The 18,269-nt window shown below is 41.6% G+C and overlaps 1 protein-coding gene across 3 annotated transcripts; it reads right to left on the bottom strand.

Moving 5' to 3' along the window:
* Positions 1–178: 178 nt before the first annotated feature.
* On the bottom strand, positions 179–16,383 carry bicra (BRD4 interacting chromatin remodeling complex associated protein). 3 transcript variants are annotated; one of them, XM_080888560.1, is made up of 14 exons: positions 16,317–16,378; positions 11,596–11,641; positions 11,447–11,492; positions 10,791–10,856; positions 8,459–10,528; positions 6,211–6,810; positions 5,619–5,811; positions 5,439–5,536; positions 5,117–5,251; positions 4,963–5,015; positions 4,722–4,870; positions 3,504–3,598; positions 3,300–3,405; positions 179–3,171 (listed from the first exon to the last, which is right to left on the bottom strand). In XM_080888560.1, the coding sequence occupies exons 2-14, from the start codon at positions 11,634–11,636 to the stop codon at positions 1,358–1,360; spliced, it is 5,466 nt and encodes a 1,821-aa protein (XP_080744686.1). In that variant the 5' UTR covers positions 11,637–11,641; positions 16,317–16,378; the 3' UTR covers positions 179–1,357. The 3 variants fall into 3 exon arrangements, with proteins under 3 accessions (XP_080744686.1, XP_080744687.1, XP_080744688.1); XM_080888561.1 differs by having other exon boundaries at positions 3,300–3,402; XM_080888562.1 differs by lacking the exon at positions 10,791–10,856 and having other exon boundaries at positions 16,317–16,383.
* Positions 16,384–18,269: the final 1,886 nt, after the last annotated feature.

The following is an 18,269-nucleotide window of genomic DNA, read 5'->3' as shown; positions in this document are numbered from 1 at the left end:
TAAAAGAAGCAAGGTTTAATTTACAGTTTTACTAAATGTACATTTTCTTTTTAAAAAGTGTCATTATACACAATAAATACAATACAAAATTAATCTGTAATACTATACTTCAAATTCTCTCACGGTCTTTTTTGTACATTATTATTGTTCCTTTTTTTCAATTTCAATGCTTGTGCTGTGTTTGTGTTTGAATTGTCCACCAGGCTTATACAAAGGGGGGAAAATAAAAACAAACAAACAAACAAAAAGAAAAACAAAAACTCAAGTGAGGCAGGCATACAGTGACAGGAAGATCCAAAAGACAGAAAACACAGAAACCTTGCCTGACCCCTGCTGACTGAAATGCATAAAGTCCTAACCTGGCATCACAGGCAACAGGGGGGTGAGTGGAGGTGCAGTCTAAAAACAAGAAACTGGAAAATCATCTGACAATAGAAGCAGAAAAAAATGCATTTCTTACAAGTTCATTTACATCCTGACAGTACAACAGCATCTGAGCAGTCAATTTCAAACCAATTTTACAAACGTTCAATTTTTTCCCCTCAACATTTACTTAAAAAAAGAAAAGAAAAAAAGACATGATATCTGTTTAAAATGGAGACACACAGAGGTTGATGGTACTCACTTTTTTCAATTCAAGAGGAGTTTACCTTAAGACCAAAGCAACTGATATTTAGGGTTAATACACTACATAAAGAAGCGTGGTCTTGATAAAGAGTTGGACTGCTTCATTTTAGCATTTGTTGTTTGCATCTCTGGAGCAACACTATCTTTGTGATAAGAGAATCAAATATGGTAGGTCCGGCAGCACACTGGATGTATTATGACTGTTTACAGTACTACACTGCTGTAACCTCTTTGGCCTTTCTTCTGCAGCTCTCTTAGTGAAAAGCTGTTACCTTTTAAACTGTTTGAATAAGATGCCTGATGCTCATTACGACACTGATTAAACCAGAAGATGAACCGCTGTGGACAGAGACTGGTGCTCAGACCACATGAAAGGAATGTATGAACAAGTGAATGAGGGGGAAAAAAAGACCAAAGTGAAAAATAAAGACAGAATTAGAGAACAATAGTCACTGACAATTTCATCTTGTTACTCGAATTTGGCTGAGGGAGCACATCTGTCGAGCATGTTCAAGTCTGCAATTCACCATTTTTGACTATGTTTGTATTTCCATCATGGGGCAACTTTAGACTGTAAATGACAAAGAAATGTTTGGACAATTCAAATAAACAAACAAAGCCAACACAGCCTGGCAGAGTACTACAGTGATACTGTTTTCACAGTGCCCCTTTCCCCTGCCTCGTTAAACTGTTTCATAGTTCCCCTTGTGAGTCCGAGGCTGAGGGGCTGTTATCTACTTTGAGTCTGGGGCACCAGGCTGCCGTTGTGGCCGCGGCCACCAACCTGAGGGTGCTGGGCCAAGGAAGAGGATGAAGAAGCAGAGGAAGAGGATGGGACTGAAGGTCTGTGTGATGAGGGCGCTGAGCCCCCAGGGCGCTGACTTTGGTGTTGGTGGGGTCTGCTGTTGCCCCCTTTAATATGGTGTCCGCGGGTAGAGGGTTCCTGCTGCAGATTAAGGATGCTGTCAATGGCGCACTGCAGATGCTCATTCAGTGAGTCATCTGGAGGGCTGCCGCTGGAGAAGCTGGCGTTATCCATGTCAGGAGAGTCTGACTTGCAGCGTTTGGCAGGAAGCAAAGAGTCTCGTGTGAAGGAAGACTCTGGCGACGGGGGCCCAGGGGCATGCTGGTCCATTCTGAATGTTCCTCCTGCCTTATGTCGATTTTTTCCACTCAACCTCTTATATTTACTTACATCTGTCTCTTGGTCTGTGTGCTCTTCCCCTTTCTCCTTTGCCCCTTCTCTGTCTAGAAGCTGTGGGAGATGATGGTGTTGCGTGGTTTTGATACCACGACTAAACACATCCATTTCGTCCAGCCCCTGCACTGCACTCCCCAAACGGCCAGTTTCGTGGCTTGAATCTGTGTGAGTGAGTAAAGCCTCCCTGTCTCTCTTCTCTACTTTCACACTTGCTATCACTGTCCGCTCTGAGGGAGGATTTGAGGCCTCGTGTCTGGGGGGTGATGGTGTGGTTCTGGGGTAGGACAAATTTTCATCTCCTCCACCTGGGACACCAGGTCTGACCCGAGGACTAATGTTTTCCCGGTAAGTTTTTCGAAGGGGAAGACGGCAAGTTGTCTGTGAGGAAGTGGCAGTAGAGGCAGGGTTGTGTTTGACCCCACCTGTGTCGTGGTGATCCAAAGTCCCATTCATTTGAATGGAAGATGAGGAGGTGGATGAAGACCAAGTATGGGATGAAGAGGTGGAGGAAGATGAGGCTGAAATGGGGGGAACACTTCCTCTCAGTGATGGGTTACACTGAGAGGTTGATATTGTGACTGACAAGCCAGACGAAGTAGTGCATACAGGGGACTGAGTTCTGATAACCGTGGCCGAAGGGGTTGATAAAGGGTGAACCTTCGCTTGTGATACAGCAGCTTCAGACTGCGGCTGAGTCTGGGACATAGACTGGCTGCTCAGCTGAGGTTGAGGTGTGTGCACTGGGTCTAAGGCAGTGTTGTGGACCACCTTACTGAACCCCGTTTGATCCTGCTTGATCTTTAGCTTCAAACCAATTCTCCTGCGAGCCTCATAGGTCTTGATAGGCGGTTTGCTCGTTCGCTGTGGAAGAGCATCATCATCATCAGCCGCTTGAGAGTTTGATGTCGAGGATGAAAATGAGGATGACGATGCTGGAGTACGAACTGTAGAGATCTGGCTAGTGGGTTCAGCCACTGGCTTGACTGGTGGAGCTGGAGGAGGAGGACAGCTACTGGACCAGGACACAGATGCACTGCCTCCACCCTGCTTTATCACGAGCTTGGTAGGAGGGAAAGGGGAAAGAGAAGGGGCCACAGAAGGAACTGAGACAGGAGAAGAAGCAGGAGCAGAAACTGGTGTGGGTGCAGGCGGAGGGTTTGGGGCAATGATTGGAACAGGGGATGGGATGGCAGCAGGAGCAGGAGCAGCAGCAACAGCAACAGCAGGCGCTGGAGCAGGGACAGCAGCAGATACCCCTCCGCTCACTGGGGTGGGTTCAGCAGATGATAATTTCTGCTGGGATGAAACACTCTCCAACATTCGCACATTTGCCACAAACTCTTCTGCAAGTAAATAAACAAATGTATAATTAAAACACACCTTCTTTATTTTTGAATACCTACAAAATTTTATTAATAATTTTTTTAATTATTTATTAATAATTTAATAACCACAGACAGTGGTAAAATACCTGGCCTCTCCTTTGCCAAAATCTTGTCCTGGTTTAATGCAACCTTCTCCTCTTGAATGAACATCCGGTCGATCATCACCATCTCTGCCGAGGGGCCCAGTCTCTGCTCATGTTCATATGCCAAACAGCATCACTTTTAAAATCAATTCAGGACAAAAACGCACTAAGAATGCTTGCAGTGAACATGCTGATTTATAAACTTACTTTTGACTCTGCAAAGAGCAGGTAACGATATTTATCCAGCATGGCCTGAGTTCTTTTCAGCAGCTGGCTGGAGACCTTCTCAAATTCATCATCCACTGTGTAAAAGAGAACCAAATTGTTGAAAATTCTCAACTATAAATCAAGCAATACATTGGTAGCTAGGGATGGGTACCGATATCCGGTGCCACGATGGCAGCGGTTCTGACATAAACGGTAGTAACCAGACCGAAAAGCAGCGCACATTTCGGTGCTTTTTTTTCTGAGATGTCATACACTTTGGATTCTAGCCAATCATTTTACGTTTCTGAGGATAGTAGGCGGGTCCAGGTACGTAAGTTCTTTTAGAGCAGAGCTACAGATTAAAAATGCCCAAGGCGAAGCGGTCAAAAGTCTGGCTGTACTTCACAGCAAAAGATGCAAACTCAGCAGCCTGCAACAAGTGCTTTAAGCTGATACTGTGATACTGTCAAAGGAGGTAACACCTCAAATCCGATGAAACACCTGGCAACGCATAGCGTTTTTTTTTTTTAAGCCGAGAAATGCACCGTATTTGATAGCTTGCTGCGAGACCTCACACATCTACTGCGGGTGGGTTGCCTGTTATCGGACCCGGAGTTAGCAACATCCCCCAAAAACCCAAAGAGGAGAGTCCTGGCCCCTAGCCCTGCCAGTGTAGCAGAAATGATGACGGATGGTGATGGCAGCAGCAGCCGTTCTTCTCTGCGTGAGTAGCTTAATGTTGTTCGTGTGTAATTTACGTTGAGTAGGCTAACCACGTTATTACATTAATGCATGTAAGGTGAACTAGCAAACACCGTAGTAGTTACATGCGGCTGTCTTCTTTTTTGATGGCAGATACTCCCGTCACCCTGGCCAAAAAGGCTAAAATGACCAAAGAAAAAGTGGAAAACAGCTAAACATGAGAGGTTTTTGGACAAGGTTTGTGTTTTTTCCATTGTTTAAGCACTGCTTCCAGCCAAGAGTGATACCATATATGCCCCATACCTGCAGAAAAGGCTAACATTATTATCTTTTTACAAACAGCTGAACATGAGAGGTTTTTGGACCAATTTTGTGTTCTCCATTCTTTAAGCACCGGTTTGAGCACCGTTTAAGCACCGGCACTGTTTCAAAAGTACCGGTTTGGTACTGGTATCGGATAAAACCTAAACGATACCCATCCCTATTGGTAGCTTTACAAAAGAGGCAATTTGTTACCTCTTTGATAATCTTGAGAAGAGTTGGCAGTTCCCTGGTAGAGATGGTAAGGCAGGAGTCTGTGCAGTGTGTCCTCAAATGAGCAGAAAGGGGCACTGTAGTTTGGGTGAAGCACTGAACCCTGATGTTTCCTTAGCTGTTCTAGCATCCTGCAGTGAAGTGTGTAAAATTAATACTGTTCACAAATATGGCTTTTAAGAATCAATTAAAAGAAGCCCTGGAAAATTACCATGGAACATACCTGGCTTCTTTACTGGGCTCTGCGCTGAAAGGCATTTTCATTATTGTTGTTGTCTGTAACAGGAACAAACAAATATAAAGTGTAAGGGTTAAAACCCTTCATACTAAAACTTAAATACCAGAGGCAGTACAAACATGTAGCAACGCTCATTTACCTGAGCTTGTATTGAAGCTGGGGGCTGTGGAGCAGGCATTTGAGTCAGACTAGCTCCCAACACCTGTATCTGCATGCCACCTTTCCCCAGAGTCACCCCTCCAACAGAGCTTATCACTCCTGGCTTTGGCTGAACCTGAGAAAGGAAAACAAGAGGGAAATTTAAAAGCAGAAAGTGACAAAACATACAAAAGGAATGTATTGGGAAAATACTATCCCTGTTAAATTTTATATTCACTGACAAAGGTGTTAGAGTAGCACAAAATAACGCCAGGCAAATACCACACATATGTTCTTACTGGGAATTGGGTTATATTACATACCTGTGCAGGCTGGGTAAGGCTGGCAGGAGTGACAGTCTGATTCACCATTGCTCCAGCTTGCCCTTGGGCTCCTGAGAATACCTGTAAGTCACTTGATGCTAGCAATAAAGAATAAAGATAATTACAAAAGGAAACACTTCAACGTCTGTTTTGCATCACTGACAATAATTAATGTCTAACCTGTAGGAGTTTTGACAAGCACTGATGTCGGCTGCAGCATTGAGGGTAGCTGAGCAGGTGTACCAGTGCTGGCTGATGATGATGCAATCACCACTTTATCAAGAGGCACATCTTGCTGGGAACTAAACTGAGTGGTGATTTGAGGCTGAGGCTGAGTAGGCTGCTTAGCTTGTAGCATGATGTTCTGCTGGACCTGGAAATACCATCAGGACAGATATATTTGTACCTACATTCAAAATATTTTGGAGCATGCTTAGGCTCCTAATTTAGTTATGCTGATATTGTACTGGTAGGTTTATTGGTAATGTTCACAATGTATTTAACCCAACTGATAACAGAAAAAAAAATCATAAATGGAACTAAACTGAACAAAAGGAAAATAACAACTAAGTATATATACAGAAATCGCATATATTATTTTTCCACGACAATACAAACTGTACTAGTGAAAGCAACTTAGCATGCTGCTGAACCTCAGAAAAAAGAATAAGTCAAAAATACACACAGTGATTTTACAGTCAAGATCCCTAATTGTATGCTAATTACGTTACAAGTTTTCAGTAAGAAGAAATGTGTAACATTGTAATGATACCTGGTGAAGCCTTTCCAGCAGCTGTTTCTGCTTAGGTGAGGGTTGAGAGATGGCTGAAAGAGTCTGAATTTGTGCTCCTACTAACTGCAGATTATGTTGCTGATCTGATGTCAGGCCCTGGATGGGAACATGAGTTTTAACCACAGTGGTGGCACAAGCGCTGACAGGAGCTGCAGTGAACTGATGTTGTGCAGGTGGAGGCTTCGGTGACTGTGACATAGGAGGCATGTCTTGTTGGTAAGGGGCAGACTGAGAGGCCGGCTGAGGCTGAAGTTGAACTTGAATGTGTGTCTGTTGGGGTGGCGTTTGCTGTGGCTGGCCCTGTAGAGCTGGTTTGGGGGACTCTGCAATTTGGTTATGGACAATAAAGAGTGGAGGGTGAGATGAGGGTGTGCATGAGCGAGAAGGAGTTTGCGACTGTGGCTGAGGCTGAGAGGGAGGGCGTGACTGCTGTTGGTGGTGTGGTGACTGGATCTGCTGGCTCAGAGTAAGAGGAGACTGGGAAGGCTGGGGACTTTCTGCCACTGGTGGTGCTGTGGCAGGTGGACAAGGAGACATTCTATGGATCTTCAGAGGCTGCTGATGTCCACTGGAGGGTACCTGAAGAAGTGGAATCAAAATACAGTATGCTTATCTGATTCAAGGGAGCAAACAGTTTAAGGAAGAATGAAATCAGGATATTAAGCACATAAAAAAAGAAGAAAAATCACATACAAAAAGTCTATAGCGAATAAGTGTCCAGCACACAATCTGAGATTTGACACAAAGTAGGGTTGGGCGATATGGCTTTTCACGTTTTTGACATCAATATTTATTATGATGTACTATATGTATGCATCATAATACTGAGTTTAATACTTACACCTAGGTTAAAAATCCTAATTGCAAATATCATAATACACTCACACACTTTAAAATGAAAAAAAGAAACAATCAAATAAACTAATAGATAATAATACAGATTTATCACCCAATCCCGACGTACACAAACACAAGTAAATAACGACCAAACAAACACAAAAGCAAAGTGTTAGAATTAAAAACTAATAGATTTTAAAGTAAAAGTAGTAGAAGCTCACAGATTTTATTTCTAGCATTTACACATAAGAAGAGGGCAATGATTATTTAGCGAGCCAAAAAGAAAAACTGTAGACAAAAGCAAGAAATCAAGATCTGTGGGTCTGTGGTGGTAAATTAGGAGGTGATCTGCAGACTTGAGGGACGAGGGATAGGTGAACATGTCATTTTGGTTTTGGGGGGGCTCATTACCCTGGTCACACTAGGGGACAGAGGGGTGAGAGGTGGAAGATAGTGTGGAGTGAATCAATTCATCAGTCCTTAATCAGTAATGCAGCAGATGAAGATGAGTTCATTTACTGTGACTAAGCAGTGTTAGTGAAGAGATTATTCTAGCCTTGCTGCTGTAGGCAGAAATCCAGAAAAGGCCAAAAAAGATTAGATCTCGTATATTTCAGCATGCTAAAATATATAGTCCAATTATACCATAACTTTTGCCCATTTCAGCTTTGAGTCAAGGATGTTAGAACTGATTAAGAATATCAAATGAATTAAAAAAAAGAAAAAGATATTCCTTTGAATATTGTTTGCCAGTCCTAAATTCAGAGTAGTTAGCACGCAATAGGTATGGACAACTGGAATGATCATGCCTTTGCATGTAATTAAGCAACGTAAGAAACACACAGAAGCCGCAAGCCAACAATCATATTTGTTCTTTGGAAATGCAGAGCAAGGGTGAGCGCCATAGAAGCAATGACCAATGCAGAAGAGAGGTACAGAATAGTAAGGAGAAAAGATAAGATATCCTAACATTGTTGTGGAGGCAGCAGCAGCAACAAGGGGGTGGGGCTCAACATAAAGGGGCATTTCTACCTGCTTTACCATAGGGGAAGGGCTGTGGCTCTGGCCCACCCAAGAGTCAGTTAATTGGCTGTCATGGACAGCAGGGGCCGGAGTAGTGATGCTGTTGCTGCTGACGATTACAGATGCAGGTACGCCCACAGAGGGGGTTGACTCATTCTCTGTTTGGTGGTGCTGCTCCTGATTGGAGTACATTTACCATTTCAGGATGAGGGAGGGAAGGAAGGAGGAAGGGGATTGGAGGGAAGGGGGAGTAAAATAGTAAACCAAAGAGGTCAAACCAAGATATCACTCCATGCATGTTATTCATCTTTTTAGACAATGTTAACTGAACACAAGGTAAGCAAAAGTTTTAAGTTTGAACACTGACCTGTTGAAGAAACATTTGCAGAGACTCTTGGCTCAGGATCATGCTGGGGCCCTGGTTGGTGAACAGTAACCTCCCTGGACTTTGCTGAGCCTGAGGGGGGACCAGCCCCACTGCTGTGACAGAGGAAGAGGTGGAAACTGACATGGACGGAGAGGAGGAAGATGCAGTGGTAACCGTGGACACAGTAGAAGCCGGCTGCATGGCAAGGATAGATGGCTGTGGTACAAGCTGCTGAGTGGGATGAGTAGCCTGGTCTGTGGAGCTTCCCAGCACAGTTACACACTCTCCAGGCTGTCCTTGAGCCATAGTTGCTGCTACTGTGCTGCTAGGGACTCCACCTGGCTGAGGCTGCAAGGCTGGCTGAAGGCTGACAGCGGGGCTCAGTCCTTCCACCTGGCTCAGCATGGTCAGGGGGTTCTGAATTGGCATGCCCTGTATGACTGTCTGGGCATGACCTGAGACAGTCTGGGTCTGTGTCTGATTTTGGCTCTGAGCCAATGTGACAGGCATCTGAAAGAGGGTAGGCGTGCCCATCTGGCCAGGCTGGAGCTGAATGGGTGCAGAGAGGATGTGGGCTGCCCCAGGATGGCTCTGCGACGTCAACACCTGACCCAAGTTGATATTCTGGTTTGCAGTTAAAATCTGGTTTGCAATGATTTGTCCACCAGGACCCTGGCTTGTGATGATGTGGCCCCCGGGGTGCTGGGTCAGGATCTGCCCACCTGCTTGCAGCTGTGGCAAGAGAAACTGGTGGTTCTGACCTTGCAGAACTGTCTGAGAAGGAATAACAATGCTGCTAGATTGGTTTAACAAGTGTACACTCAGGGGCTTGCCAGATGGTTGTGCTGCTTGTGGCTTGAAGAGGGTTTGCTGAAACTGAGCGCCTTGAGTTGTGGCTTGAGTACTCAGGACAACATTGGAGCCTGGCTTTCCTGTCAGGAAGGCTACATTCTGAGCAGCAGAAACTGGAAGTTGCTGCAGCCCTAGGGCCTTGTGGGCATCATTTTGCAAGACTTGGGGTGCTGGCTGTGGCTGCTGCTGTTGTTGTTTGAAGAGTTTCGGTTGGATGGCTCCCCCCTGAGGGGGTTTAGGCTGAATAGGTGGTGGTGTGCGCTGGATGATCACATTCTGCATGATTTGGCCTTGAGGTTGTGTCTGGGATCCTATTCCTGAACTTAGAAGGGTGTTGCCAAAACCCACAAGCCCAGCAGGAGCAGTCATTGTACCACCACTGCTGCTGTTTGTGCTGCTGACACAAACAGCCGGTCCATTTAAAGCTGGGGATCCGAGAGTAGCTTTATTACTTTGGATCAGAAGTCCACCTCCTGAGCCTCCAAGCCCTGGCTGAGGACCAGCACCTGATACCTCTGGCCCAGACTGGTGCAACTGGTAACCACTCATGGCTTTAGCCAGGATTGGCTGGCCAGACTGATTGATAGTCATGACGGTAGGCTGACCCACAACCTGAATCTGTCCAATACCCAAATGTCCAGATTGACTCCCATTAGAAAGAGCCTGAAGACTTGAAATGGGTTGAAGCGTCACATTTCCTAGGCCCACTTGCTGCATAAATGGCTGAACACTGATTGCCTTGTTCATGACCTGGGATTGGAGTTGAAGGCCCTGTTGAGCAAGGACTGACCCTAGCATGTCAGTTGTGGCGTTGGGGGGAGTAGCAGTGGTGCTCGTGGCTGACCCGGGAAAAATTGTTGCTGCTCCCCCAACACCAATGCCTACACCAACAGCACTGTTTCCAGCCCCAGCAAGGCTGGCATCAGGCAGTGTCTGAACCACCTGTGTAAGGCCTGGAATTCCAAAGGAGCCCAGGTCCAGCTCAGCTTCTGCCTCCTGTAAGCTTTGCTCTGTGATGTTGGCTTCAGCCAAACTTTGCTGCAAGATGTCACATGGCTCATGATTTGTCCCAATGCCATTGCTCCCACCTTCTCCACCTGGGGACCCTCCCAAGATGTCATCATCCTCCAAGAAGTCCAAGTCAACACTGACTCTAGGAAGGCCTGTTGACTCATTGGCCGACAGCTGGGCTGTAGGCTGGACCTCTGGAACGTGGCCCTTCAAGGAACGGAGGAAAACGAAGAGGAAATAAGTGAAATCAGGTAACACGTAAATTTTTATCACTAGATATGATGGTAAGGGGTGGAAATGAACAAAGTAATGCAAATATAAAAACCCCACAAAAATATCTTGTCAGAATGCAGCAAAACAAAGCCTGTCAAGTGTAGATTTGTTAGTAGATGGGAGAGGAGTAATAGGTGAAGCATGCGACATATATAAATAGAAAACAGAAGGAAGAGCATTGGGGGATTTTACTCACCCCAGTGGCAGAGAAGAATGAGCTGGAGGGGTCACTTGAACCATCCAAAAGGTCGTCAGTGTCCAACTACAGACACACCCACAAAGGATAGGAAAGATGGAAACCAAAGGCACCCAAACCAGCAGGCAAAAGTCACCAGGACAGATAAATATACAAACCATCAGCCAGGGGAAGGGCAAGGAAAGGACAGAATACAGTCCAGGAAACCCAGATTGTAAAAGAACCAGTAAAAGGATAAGTGACAAAAATGCAAAATGATAGGTGTAATACAGAGTTGGGAAGCGTTAGTATTATCGTTTCTCATTTTGTGAATATGCCAAATAAAAAGGGAAGGGAGGCTGGAACTACAAATAGTGCAAATCAAAAGCAAAGAAAACCATTAAGCAGATACAGCAATAAGAAAATTACATGAAAGCAGTGAGGGAAGCAGGTTTCAGAGTGCATTAACGTGTAATCTAAAGTGACTTAAGTACAGAGTCACACTTCACTAACTGATGCCAGCACTAACAAAAATATGCATAATTATGACTCCTCATCACATCAATTACAAACTCACTTTTTGTAAATAGAAATCATAAACTTAAAAAAAAAAAGGAGACATCTTTCTTTCTTTTCTTTTTTAAAAAAAAAAAAAACCCTCCCCCACTCATACTCACATGGGTCTCAGATCCATGAAGAAAGTCATTGAGAGCTTCTGGGTCACTGCAAGAGAAAACAAAGTGAATCTTCACAGTACAAGGGAAGAAATGGCTGACCAGTTTGTGATGAGATTTAGCCGATTTTCATCGAGTCATCATTAACTTACCAAATTACATCTAGAAGGCACCTGCCGTCTTCATCATCCATGACAACTGTTAAAGATGAGAAATTGTTTTTATGACAACTTGATTTATTTCATTGTCAGTGCACGCTTTAATTATTATTATTATTATTTTGATAGGGCAGTAGGGAGCAATGCAAAAGAACAGTGAGAGTGAGGGGAATGATACACAAGAAATGTCCAGAGTGGACTCGAACCCAGCCATTTTTGTCTCCATGTTTACTAGGGCTGCCACGATTAGTCGACTAGTCACGATTATGTCGACTATTAAAATCATCGACGACTAATTTAATAGTCGACGCATCGTTTGAAGCTTTGTAAGATCACAAAGGACGCAGGAATGAGTAGTAGGATTTAAGAGTGTAATAACGGACTGAAACAGAAGATGGCAGCACTGCATGTACAAGGATGCCAGCTGCCGTTAAACCCCGAAGAAGAAGAAGCTGTGTCCCAGAATTCATAGCGCAGCCCAGCGCAGTTGTCAACAATGGCGGCAGCTAGTTAGTTTTAACTTTACTCTTATTATTCTTTCTGGGTCACAAAATAAACGTTTAACATATTTTCAGGCGAGAATGTAGCTGTGTAAACCTCAAATATCTGCTCAGTTTATCAAGACACCACATATTTTCAAAAGCGCTCCGACGTTTTCGGAGACGTCTGTTACCCACTAGCTCGTCAGCTAGGCGGGGGCAAGGCTAACTAGAGCCGTGAGAACACCGGACTCCCGGCAAATCGTTTTCAAACCCACGGCCGTCTTTTGCTAGTCAGGTTAAACATATATATAAGTCACTTAGATAACTTAAAAATGTTATTGTTTGGCTTTCTTTAGTATTTTATTTGTTCCTGAGTAAATCGGTTTGGCTGAGATTAAAGTTATAGTTTTTGCACAGCTAAAACTGTCAAGCAGACAGCTGATTATCAGAAGTGTGAGACGCTGGAGAATATACTCCGGTGTCCTGTTATATTTTAGAAAGCAAGGAGTTTATTAAACTTCACCGAAACAATCTGCAAATTTCATTAAAAATTAATAAACTACCATCTTGTCTTTATTTTTAGTTAGCACAAACACTTCAAGCTGTAAGCTAATGATAGTTATATAAGACCAGATGCTGCTGGTGCAATAAGCTGTACGCTGTACGTCCAATGGATGATGATCTGATTAGTCGACTAATCGCAAAAATAATCGGTGACTAGTCGACTATCAAAATAATCGTTTGTGGCAGCCCTAATGTTTACACAGAAGCTGATTTATGGCTTGCCACACTTGATAGTGAACTACAGAACAGTGATGTTTTTCAAGTCCTATGCTTCTTCAGCATGACAGGAATTAATTTCATATGATTATTTAATATTACTAATCCTTTGAAGTAACAAATTTTTGTTAATTTTTTTTGTAAAGCACTGCAAAGTAGCAATAAAACATTTTCAGCACTGCTTGTCATCATGAGAAAACGTCAAAATTATTCTATTGGTGCAAATATCATAATCACTATTACTTTGTTCCTAATTAACTTAAAAAAATAATGAAATAATATATTTGTTGCTCCCCGTTGGACTCCTGGTTATCAGTCGGTTTCCAAACAGATTAATTTGTTTTGCTTGTTAACCAAATTTAAACTGTCACAGCATCTGGGGGCGTGACTTGGGGTTTTTAGTGAGAGGCAAATAAACACCACTGTAAAGAAAACAAGTACACTGGATTAAAAAACGAAAGGCAAAATTAGCGTACTGCTGCAAAAAGAAACTAAAGAAAAAAAGAAAGCAAAAATATTTCTGTTACCTCATTTATCTTGTTTTCATAACTGTTGGAAGTCATAATTGTAATTGAACATAGATTTGAGTTAGCTGCTCACTCCTTAGAAGAACTACAAAAAGAAACCACAGATCTTAATATTATGTTCTCAGATCGTTAGTTTAGACAAAGAGGGGGTTCAAACTATATTCAGTTAATGAGCCACATACAACTGAATTTGATCTCTAGTGAGCCACACCAGTAAAACAATTTCACAATAAGATACGTTCCTTTTAATTTATTAGAGTACAACTAAACATTTAACATTTAATTACCTATCGATGTGCAACACTGATGAAGAACAGCCTATACTAGCTTACAGTATCTCTCTAAAAGCACAAAACCTTCTAATTCTGTTTTTAAACTGAACTAATGTATTATTTTACTCTTTATGACTAAAAATTTGTCAAGATACAGAAATACTTTCAATTCCAACATAGTTTAGGGTATGGATTAAGCTGTAATGTAAAAATGTCATAACTCTACCAGGTCTAGAAATGCATTTTATTGAAAAATCACAAGCATTAAAAATCTAAACATTTTTCTTGCTTCCAAAGCTATCCAGTAAGCTGGACTAACCATCATGGTCATTTGGCATCCAAAAAGACTAAGTTATATTTAAACACTCAGTTCAGTTCATTTTTATTTCAAACATATACATTCACCAACATTTCATAAAATCTTTCCATGTAGTTGTTTGAAAAGTAGGCAGAAGTATATACTTATTTAGCCCTACCCCCTCAGGTTTACATCATCATCATCTAAATTTGAACAACAAAAAACGTATACAATGCCTTCAACTTAGAACATAACATCACAAAAATATATTTTCTCATGTTCAACTAAAACTATATTTAGATTTGCTAATTTGCAGAAGAAAATAAACATCAGTTTAACTGCTGTCTTGGGTTAATTGCATTTTCTTCATTCTTATACTTATTTAAAATTTCTTTTTTGAGTTTTATTTTAAACTGGTTTATATCACTACTGACCTTTATTTCTTCTTTTAATTCATTCCAGAATTTAACTCCCGCTATTGAAATAGACATCCTTTTCAATGTTGTTCTTACTCTTTGTAATTTTAAATTCCACTTCCCTCTAAAATTGTACCTCCCTTCTCTTTCTAAGAACCATTTACTTATTTCGATTGGGAGCATCCCTTTCCTTGCCTTATATATTATTTGCACTGTTTTAAACTTCACCAGATCCTGGAATTTTATAGTTTGCGTCTTAATGAAGAGTGCGTTTGTGTGAGCCCTATACCCCTCCTGATTTATTAGTCTAATAGCCCTTTTCTGCATTATGATTATAGTCTGAATATTACTTTTATATGTATTGCCCCAAACCTCTACACAATAACTCATGTATGGTAATTGTAAAGCACAATATAACATATACAATGTTTTCCTATCCAGAAATTGTTTTACTTTCCCCAAGACAGCAATGCCCCGTGCTAACTTTCCCCTCACATAAGTGATATGTGATTTCCAACAGGCCTTATGATCAATGATCACACCAAGAAATTTTATGGTATTAACCCATTCTAGATATACATTATCAACACAAATTTCAATGTTAATGTTTTTCTTATAGTTTCCGAATAACATAAACTCACTCTAATTACTCTTAGGTAGTATGGGCTACATAGTTAGTTAATAACAATATTAATAAACATTTATGAAGTCCATCACATTAATTTCAAAGTCCTTGATTTTCCCCTGTGTGTTTTTAAAATTCAAATTATGAGTAATGACTCATTAAATCATTACATCACCTATCACTGTCAGATATTTCGGTGTCTTGTTAGGATAAAGCAAGCATGACGTGATAAATAAAATATGAGGTCCTTAAATTATAAAATAATAATAAAGTTTACAGTTAAATACAGAAACTGATTTTCAAAAAATTCAACGTCTTTTAACACCTACACTTATCAACAACAGAAATCCCCATGTGGTAACGAACCCATCGAGAGACCAAGCAGAACTCATATTTGTTAAAATCCGAAAAAACAGCGGATGGCAATAGACAACAAACTGAAAACGCGCGGTTTTCGCTCCGCCTGCAAAGATTTCGAGAACGGGCTCTCGCCTCCCGCTGAATTTACCACAACTCAAAACACCAGCTGTGCCTTTCGTTTCCAACAACACGAAAACACCATCTCAAATCAGCTTCCACGAGTTTACCGAGACCTATAAAGCGACCGTACACCCAGTTGCCGCTCTGAAGCAGCAGCAGATCGTAGCCATTGCTCGGTTAGAGCGCAGCTAGTACGCAGGATATGAATGGAGTCACTGCAAGAGGCTTGCTACATGCTAGCTAGTGTTTTCAAAGAGCTTTGCATGTATATTTCGCTTATTACTCACAACACGGAGTATTTCGTAGCCACACTGCTGACTTAAAACACTAATTTAACAAAACGTTTAATTTTAAACCACTGTTTTGCCTCTATTTTCAGTCATTTTAACGCATCTGGGTTGACTTTCGTTAGCCTAGCTAGCTAACCAGCTAAGCCAACAAGCTATCAACAATATTGAGACGTACAGCTAGCTTGAGGCTTTGACATTCAAAACAAACCAGCGAGTGACACAATTTTAACACCCCTAGTGCACAACGATGCCTCGATTTGACAAAGACAAGGCAGTATTGTCTGATTTGAAGCGTAAACGCAATTGCGTAGCTAGCTATCTCTCCTTGTAAGCAAAATATGAGTTAATGTTGGAATACTCTTGGATGAGGGGGGTATGCTTGGGAATTCGGTGGAAAATGAGCATGTTCGCCGGTTCGTGCGGCAGCGTGGCGCTTCGATTGCGGTAGCTGTGCAGTTCGTGGCTCGCGTGCAGTTCGCGAATATTGCAGCTTTGTAACAGTTTTTTGGATTAATAGAGAAATTGCTACATTGTAACAAACTCACCCGAGACGATAGAGGTGCAGGCAGCGCGGGGTCTCCAGGACAGCCTCGCACGGGCTGCTGTACAGGACCCAACTACAAGGCAGGAAACAGGAGACTTCCGGTTTGCCTGATTGAAATCTTATCCTCCTGCGTATACCGTGGCAGAACTTTTCTTTCGACGTGCTTGGCAAAGTTTTTTCGTACAATTAAACACATTTCTCAGTAAATTTGTGGGGCTGTTTTTGTTTGTAAAGCTGAAGTCTGAAATTTAGGAAAAAGGACTGGAGATTTGCAGCTGATATCGCGCGAAAAGCTAACCCTTGATGTTTAAAAACGAAGTAAATAGCACATACCTGGAAACGTCTGGGCCTGATAAGGCACATCCCTGATACAGTTGCAGTGCACTACTAAAAATTACTAATCTGTGCATCCTTTAATATAAAGTAACTGAAGTTATGCACTACTTTTAACTACTAATTATTTGTGTCCTATAAAACTTAGTCTTGTAACTCCCTTATTCTAATGTTCCTCCATTTAGGTATTTGTGGGTAAGTATAATTGGATTATAATTTCAAATAAAATACATTAAAATTACATTTTTGCTACAGGGGGATTACACCCTTAGTCACGGATTATGCTATAAAGTGTTTATCAGTCAAAGTAGCCTAGTACAGCTCACAAAGCAAGCAGAAATAGTGTACCAGTTTACACAGCAAATCTGATATGAATTATTTGTCTGATAATCAATATCCATATAAACATATAGGATACTGCAGTTATACTGAAAAGCGATAGGCCATATTGGACCATGTTAACTTTCCAAAAAATGTTTAGTGTTCTGCCAACACCTGCTGAATGTTACAAACATAATCATGTTTGCTCACCTGGACAATGTGGTGACCCTGAAGTATGCTGTTCAGCATTATAATGTGCAAACGTTTCTATATGGTCCATATCAATAATATTGTTTGAGCACTGCTAAACAGAGCCAAAAATAATTTCAAAAACACAAAAAGACACAAATCACATGAGTAATTATGTCAGGAGGATTTGTCAGAAGCTGCTACAAATAAAATCACAACTATCACTATTTTTAACATCCATTTTGCATGGAAATGAAGGCAAGGCAAGGCAAATTTATTTGTATAGCACAATTCAACAACAAGGTGATTCAAAGTGCTTTACAGAGACATTAGAAACAAAAACAAATAAAAAGCATGATTTAAAATTGATTAAAACAAGCAAACAACAAACTAACTAAACACACACATTTCACACCTGTTCGCGCGATCTGAACCCTTATCGTAAGGGGAGCTACCAGTCCTTCTGTGGACGAGCTACTTTCTATTTTAAATTCCCTGAATTTAAAATAATGAAGGAAAATAAAAGGAAATGAAGAGTTATTCCTGAGTGTGTGGTCACTTCTTTTCAGATTGTATGCCCCTAGACTTGGAAAATAACCTCAACTCTGTTACAACTTGATGGCAGTTGCTGACTGATTACACTGAAAAGACATGCATGCAGTGCACTTGAATTTGTGGGGAACAGTTAACTGTTTTTATTTTTCCTTGTTTTACTTAATTACTCATTAACACCATTATAATTATGTTTCTTTTTATTCATGTATTTGTTTATTTTTCTAAATAAGCCTTGATTGTCTTGCTGTGTAGTAAAACTGTCAGGTGTGTGGGTGTGGATGTGTGTTTGTGGGGGGAAGAGGGTGGTGTTGCTTTGTGTATGTTGAACTGTTTGATTGTTCTTTGTTAAAATTTTTAAAAACATATTTAAGAAATCAGTGGTATATGCAAACTATGAGAAGTACCACGTGATATCACTTTAACACTTTACTGTGTTAATACCCATTAACATGTAACGTTACATGCAGTTCTAATGAACTGACTATCCATCCATCGATTTATTCTTAGGCTGATCACAAACCAAGAACCATTGTGCTGGATATTATAGCTTGTGGAT

Source organism: Rhamphochromis sp. 'chilingali', assembly GCF_963969265.1.
Source record: "Rhamphochromis sp. 'chilingali' genome assembly, chromosome: 8".
Classification (NCBI taxonomy): domain Eukaryota; kingdom Metazoa; phylum Chordata; class Actinopteri; order Cichliformes; family Cichlidae; genus Rhamphochromis; species Rhamphochromis sp. 'chilingali'.
This window is presented reverse-complemented; position numbering and strand designations above follow the sequence as displayed.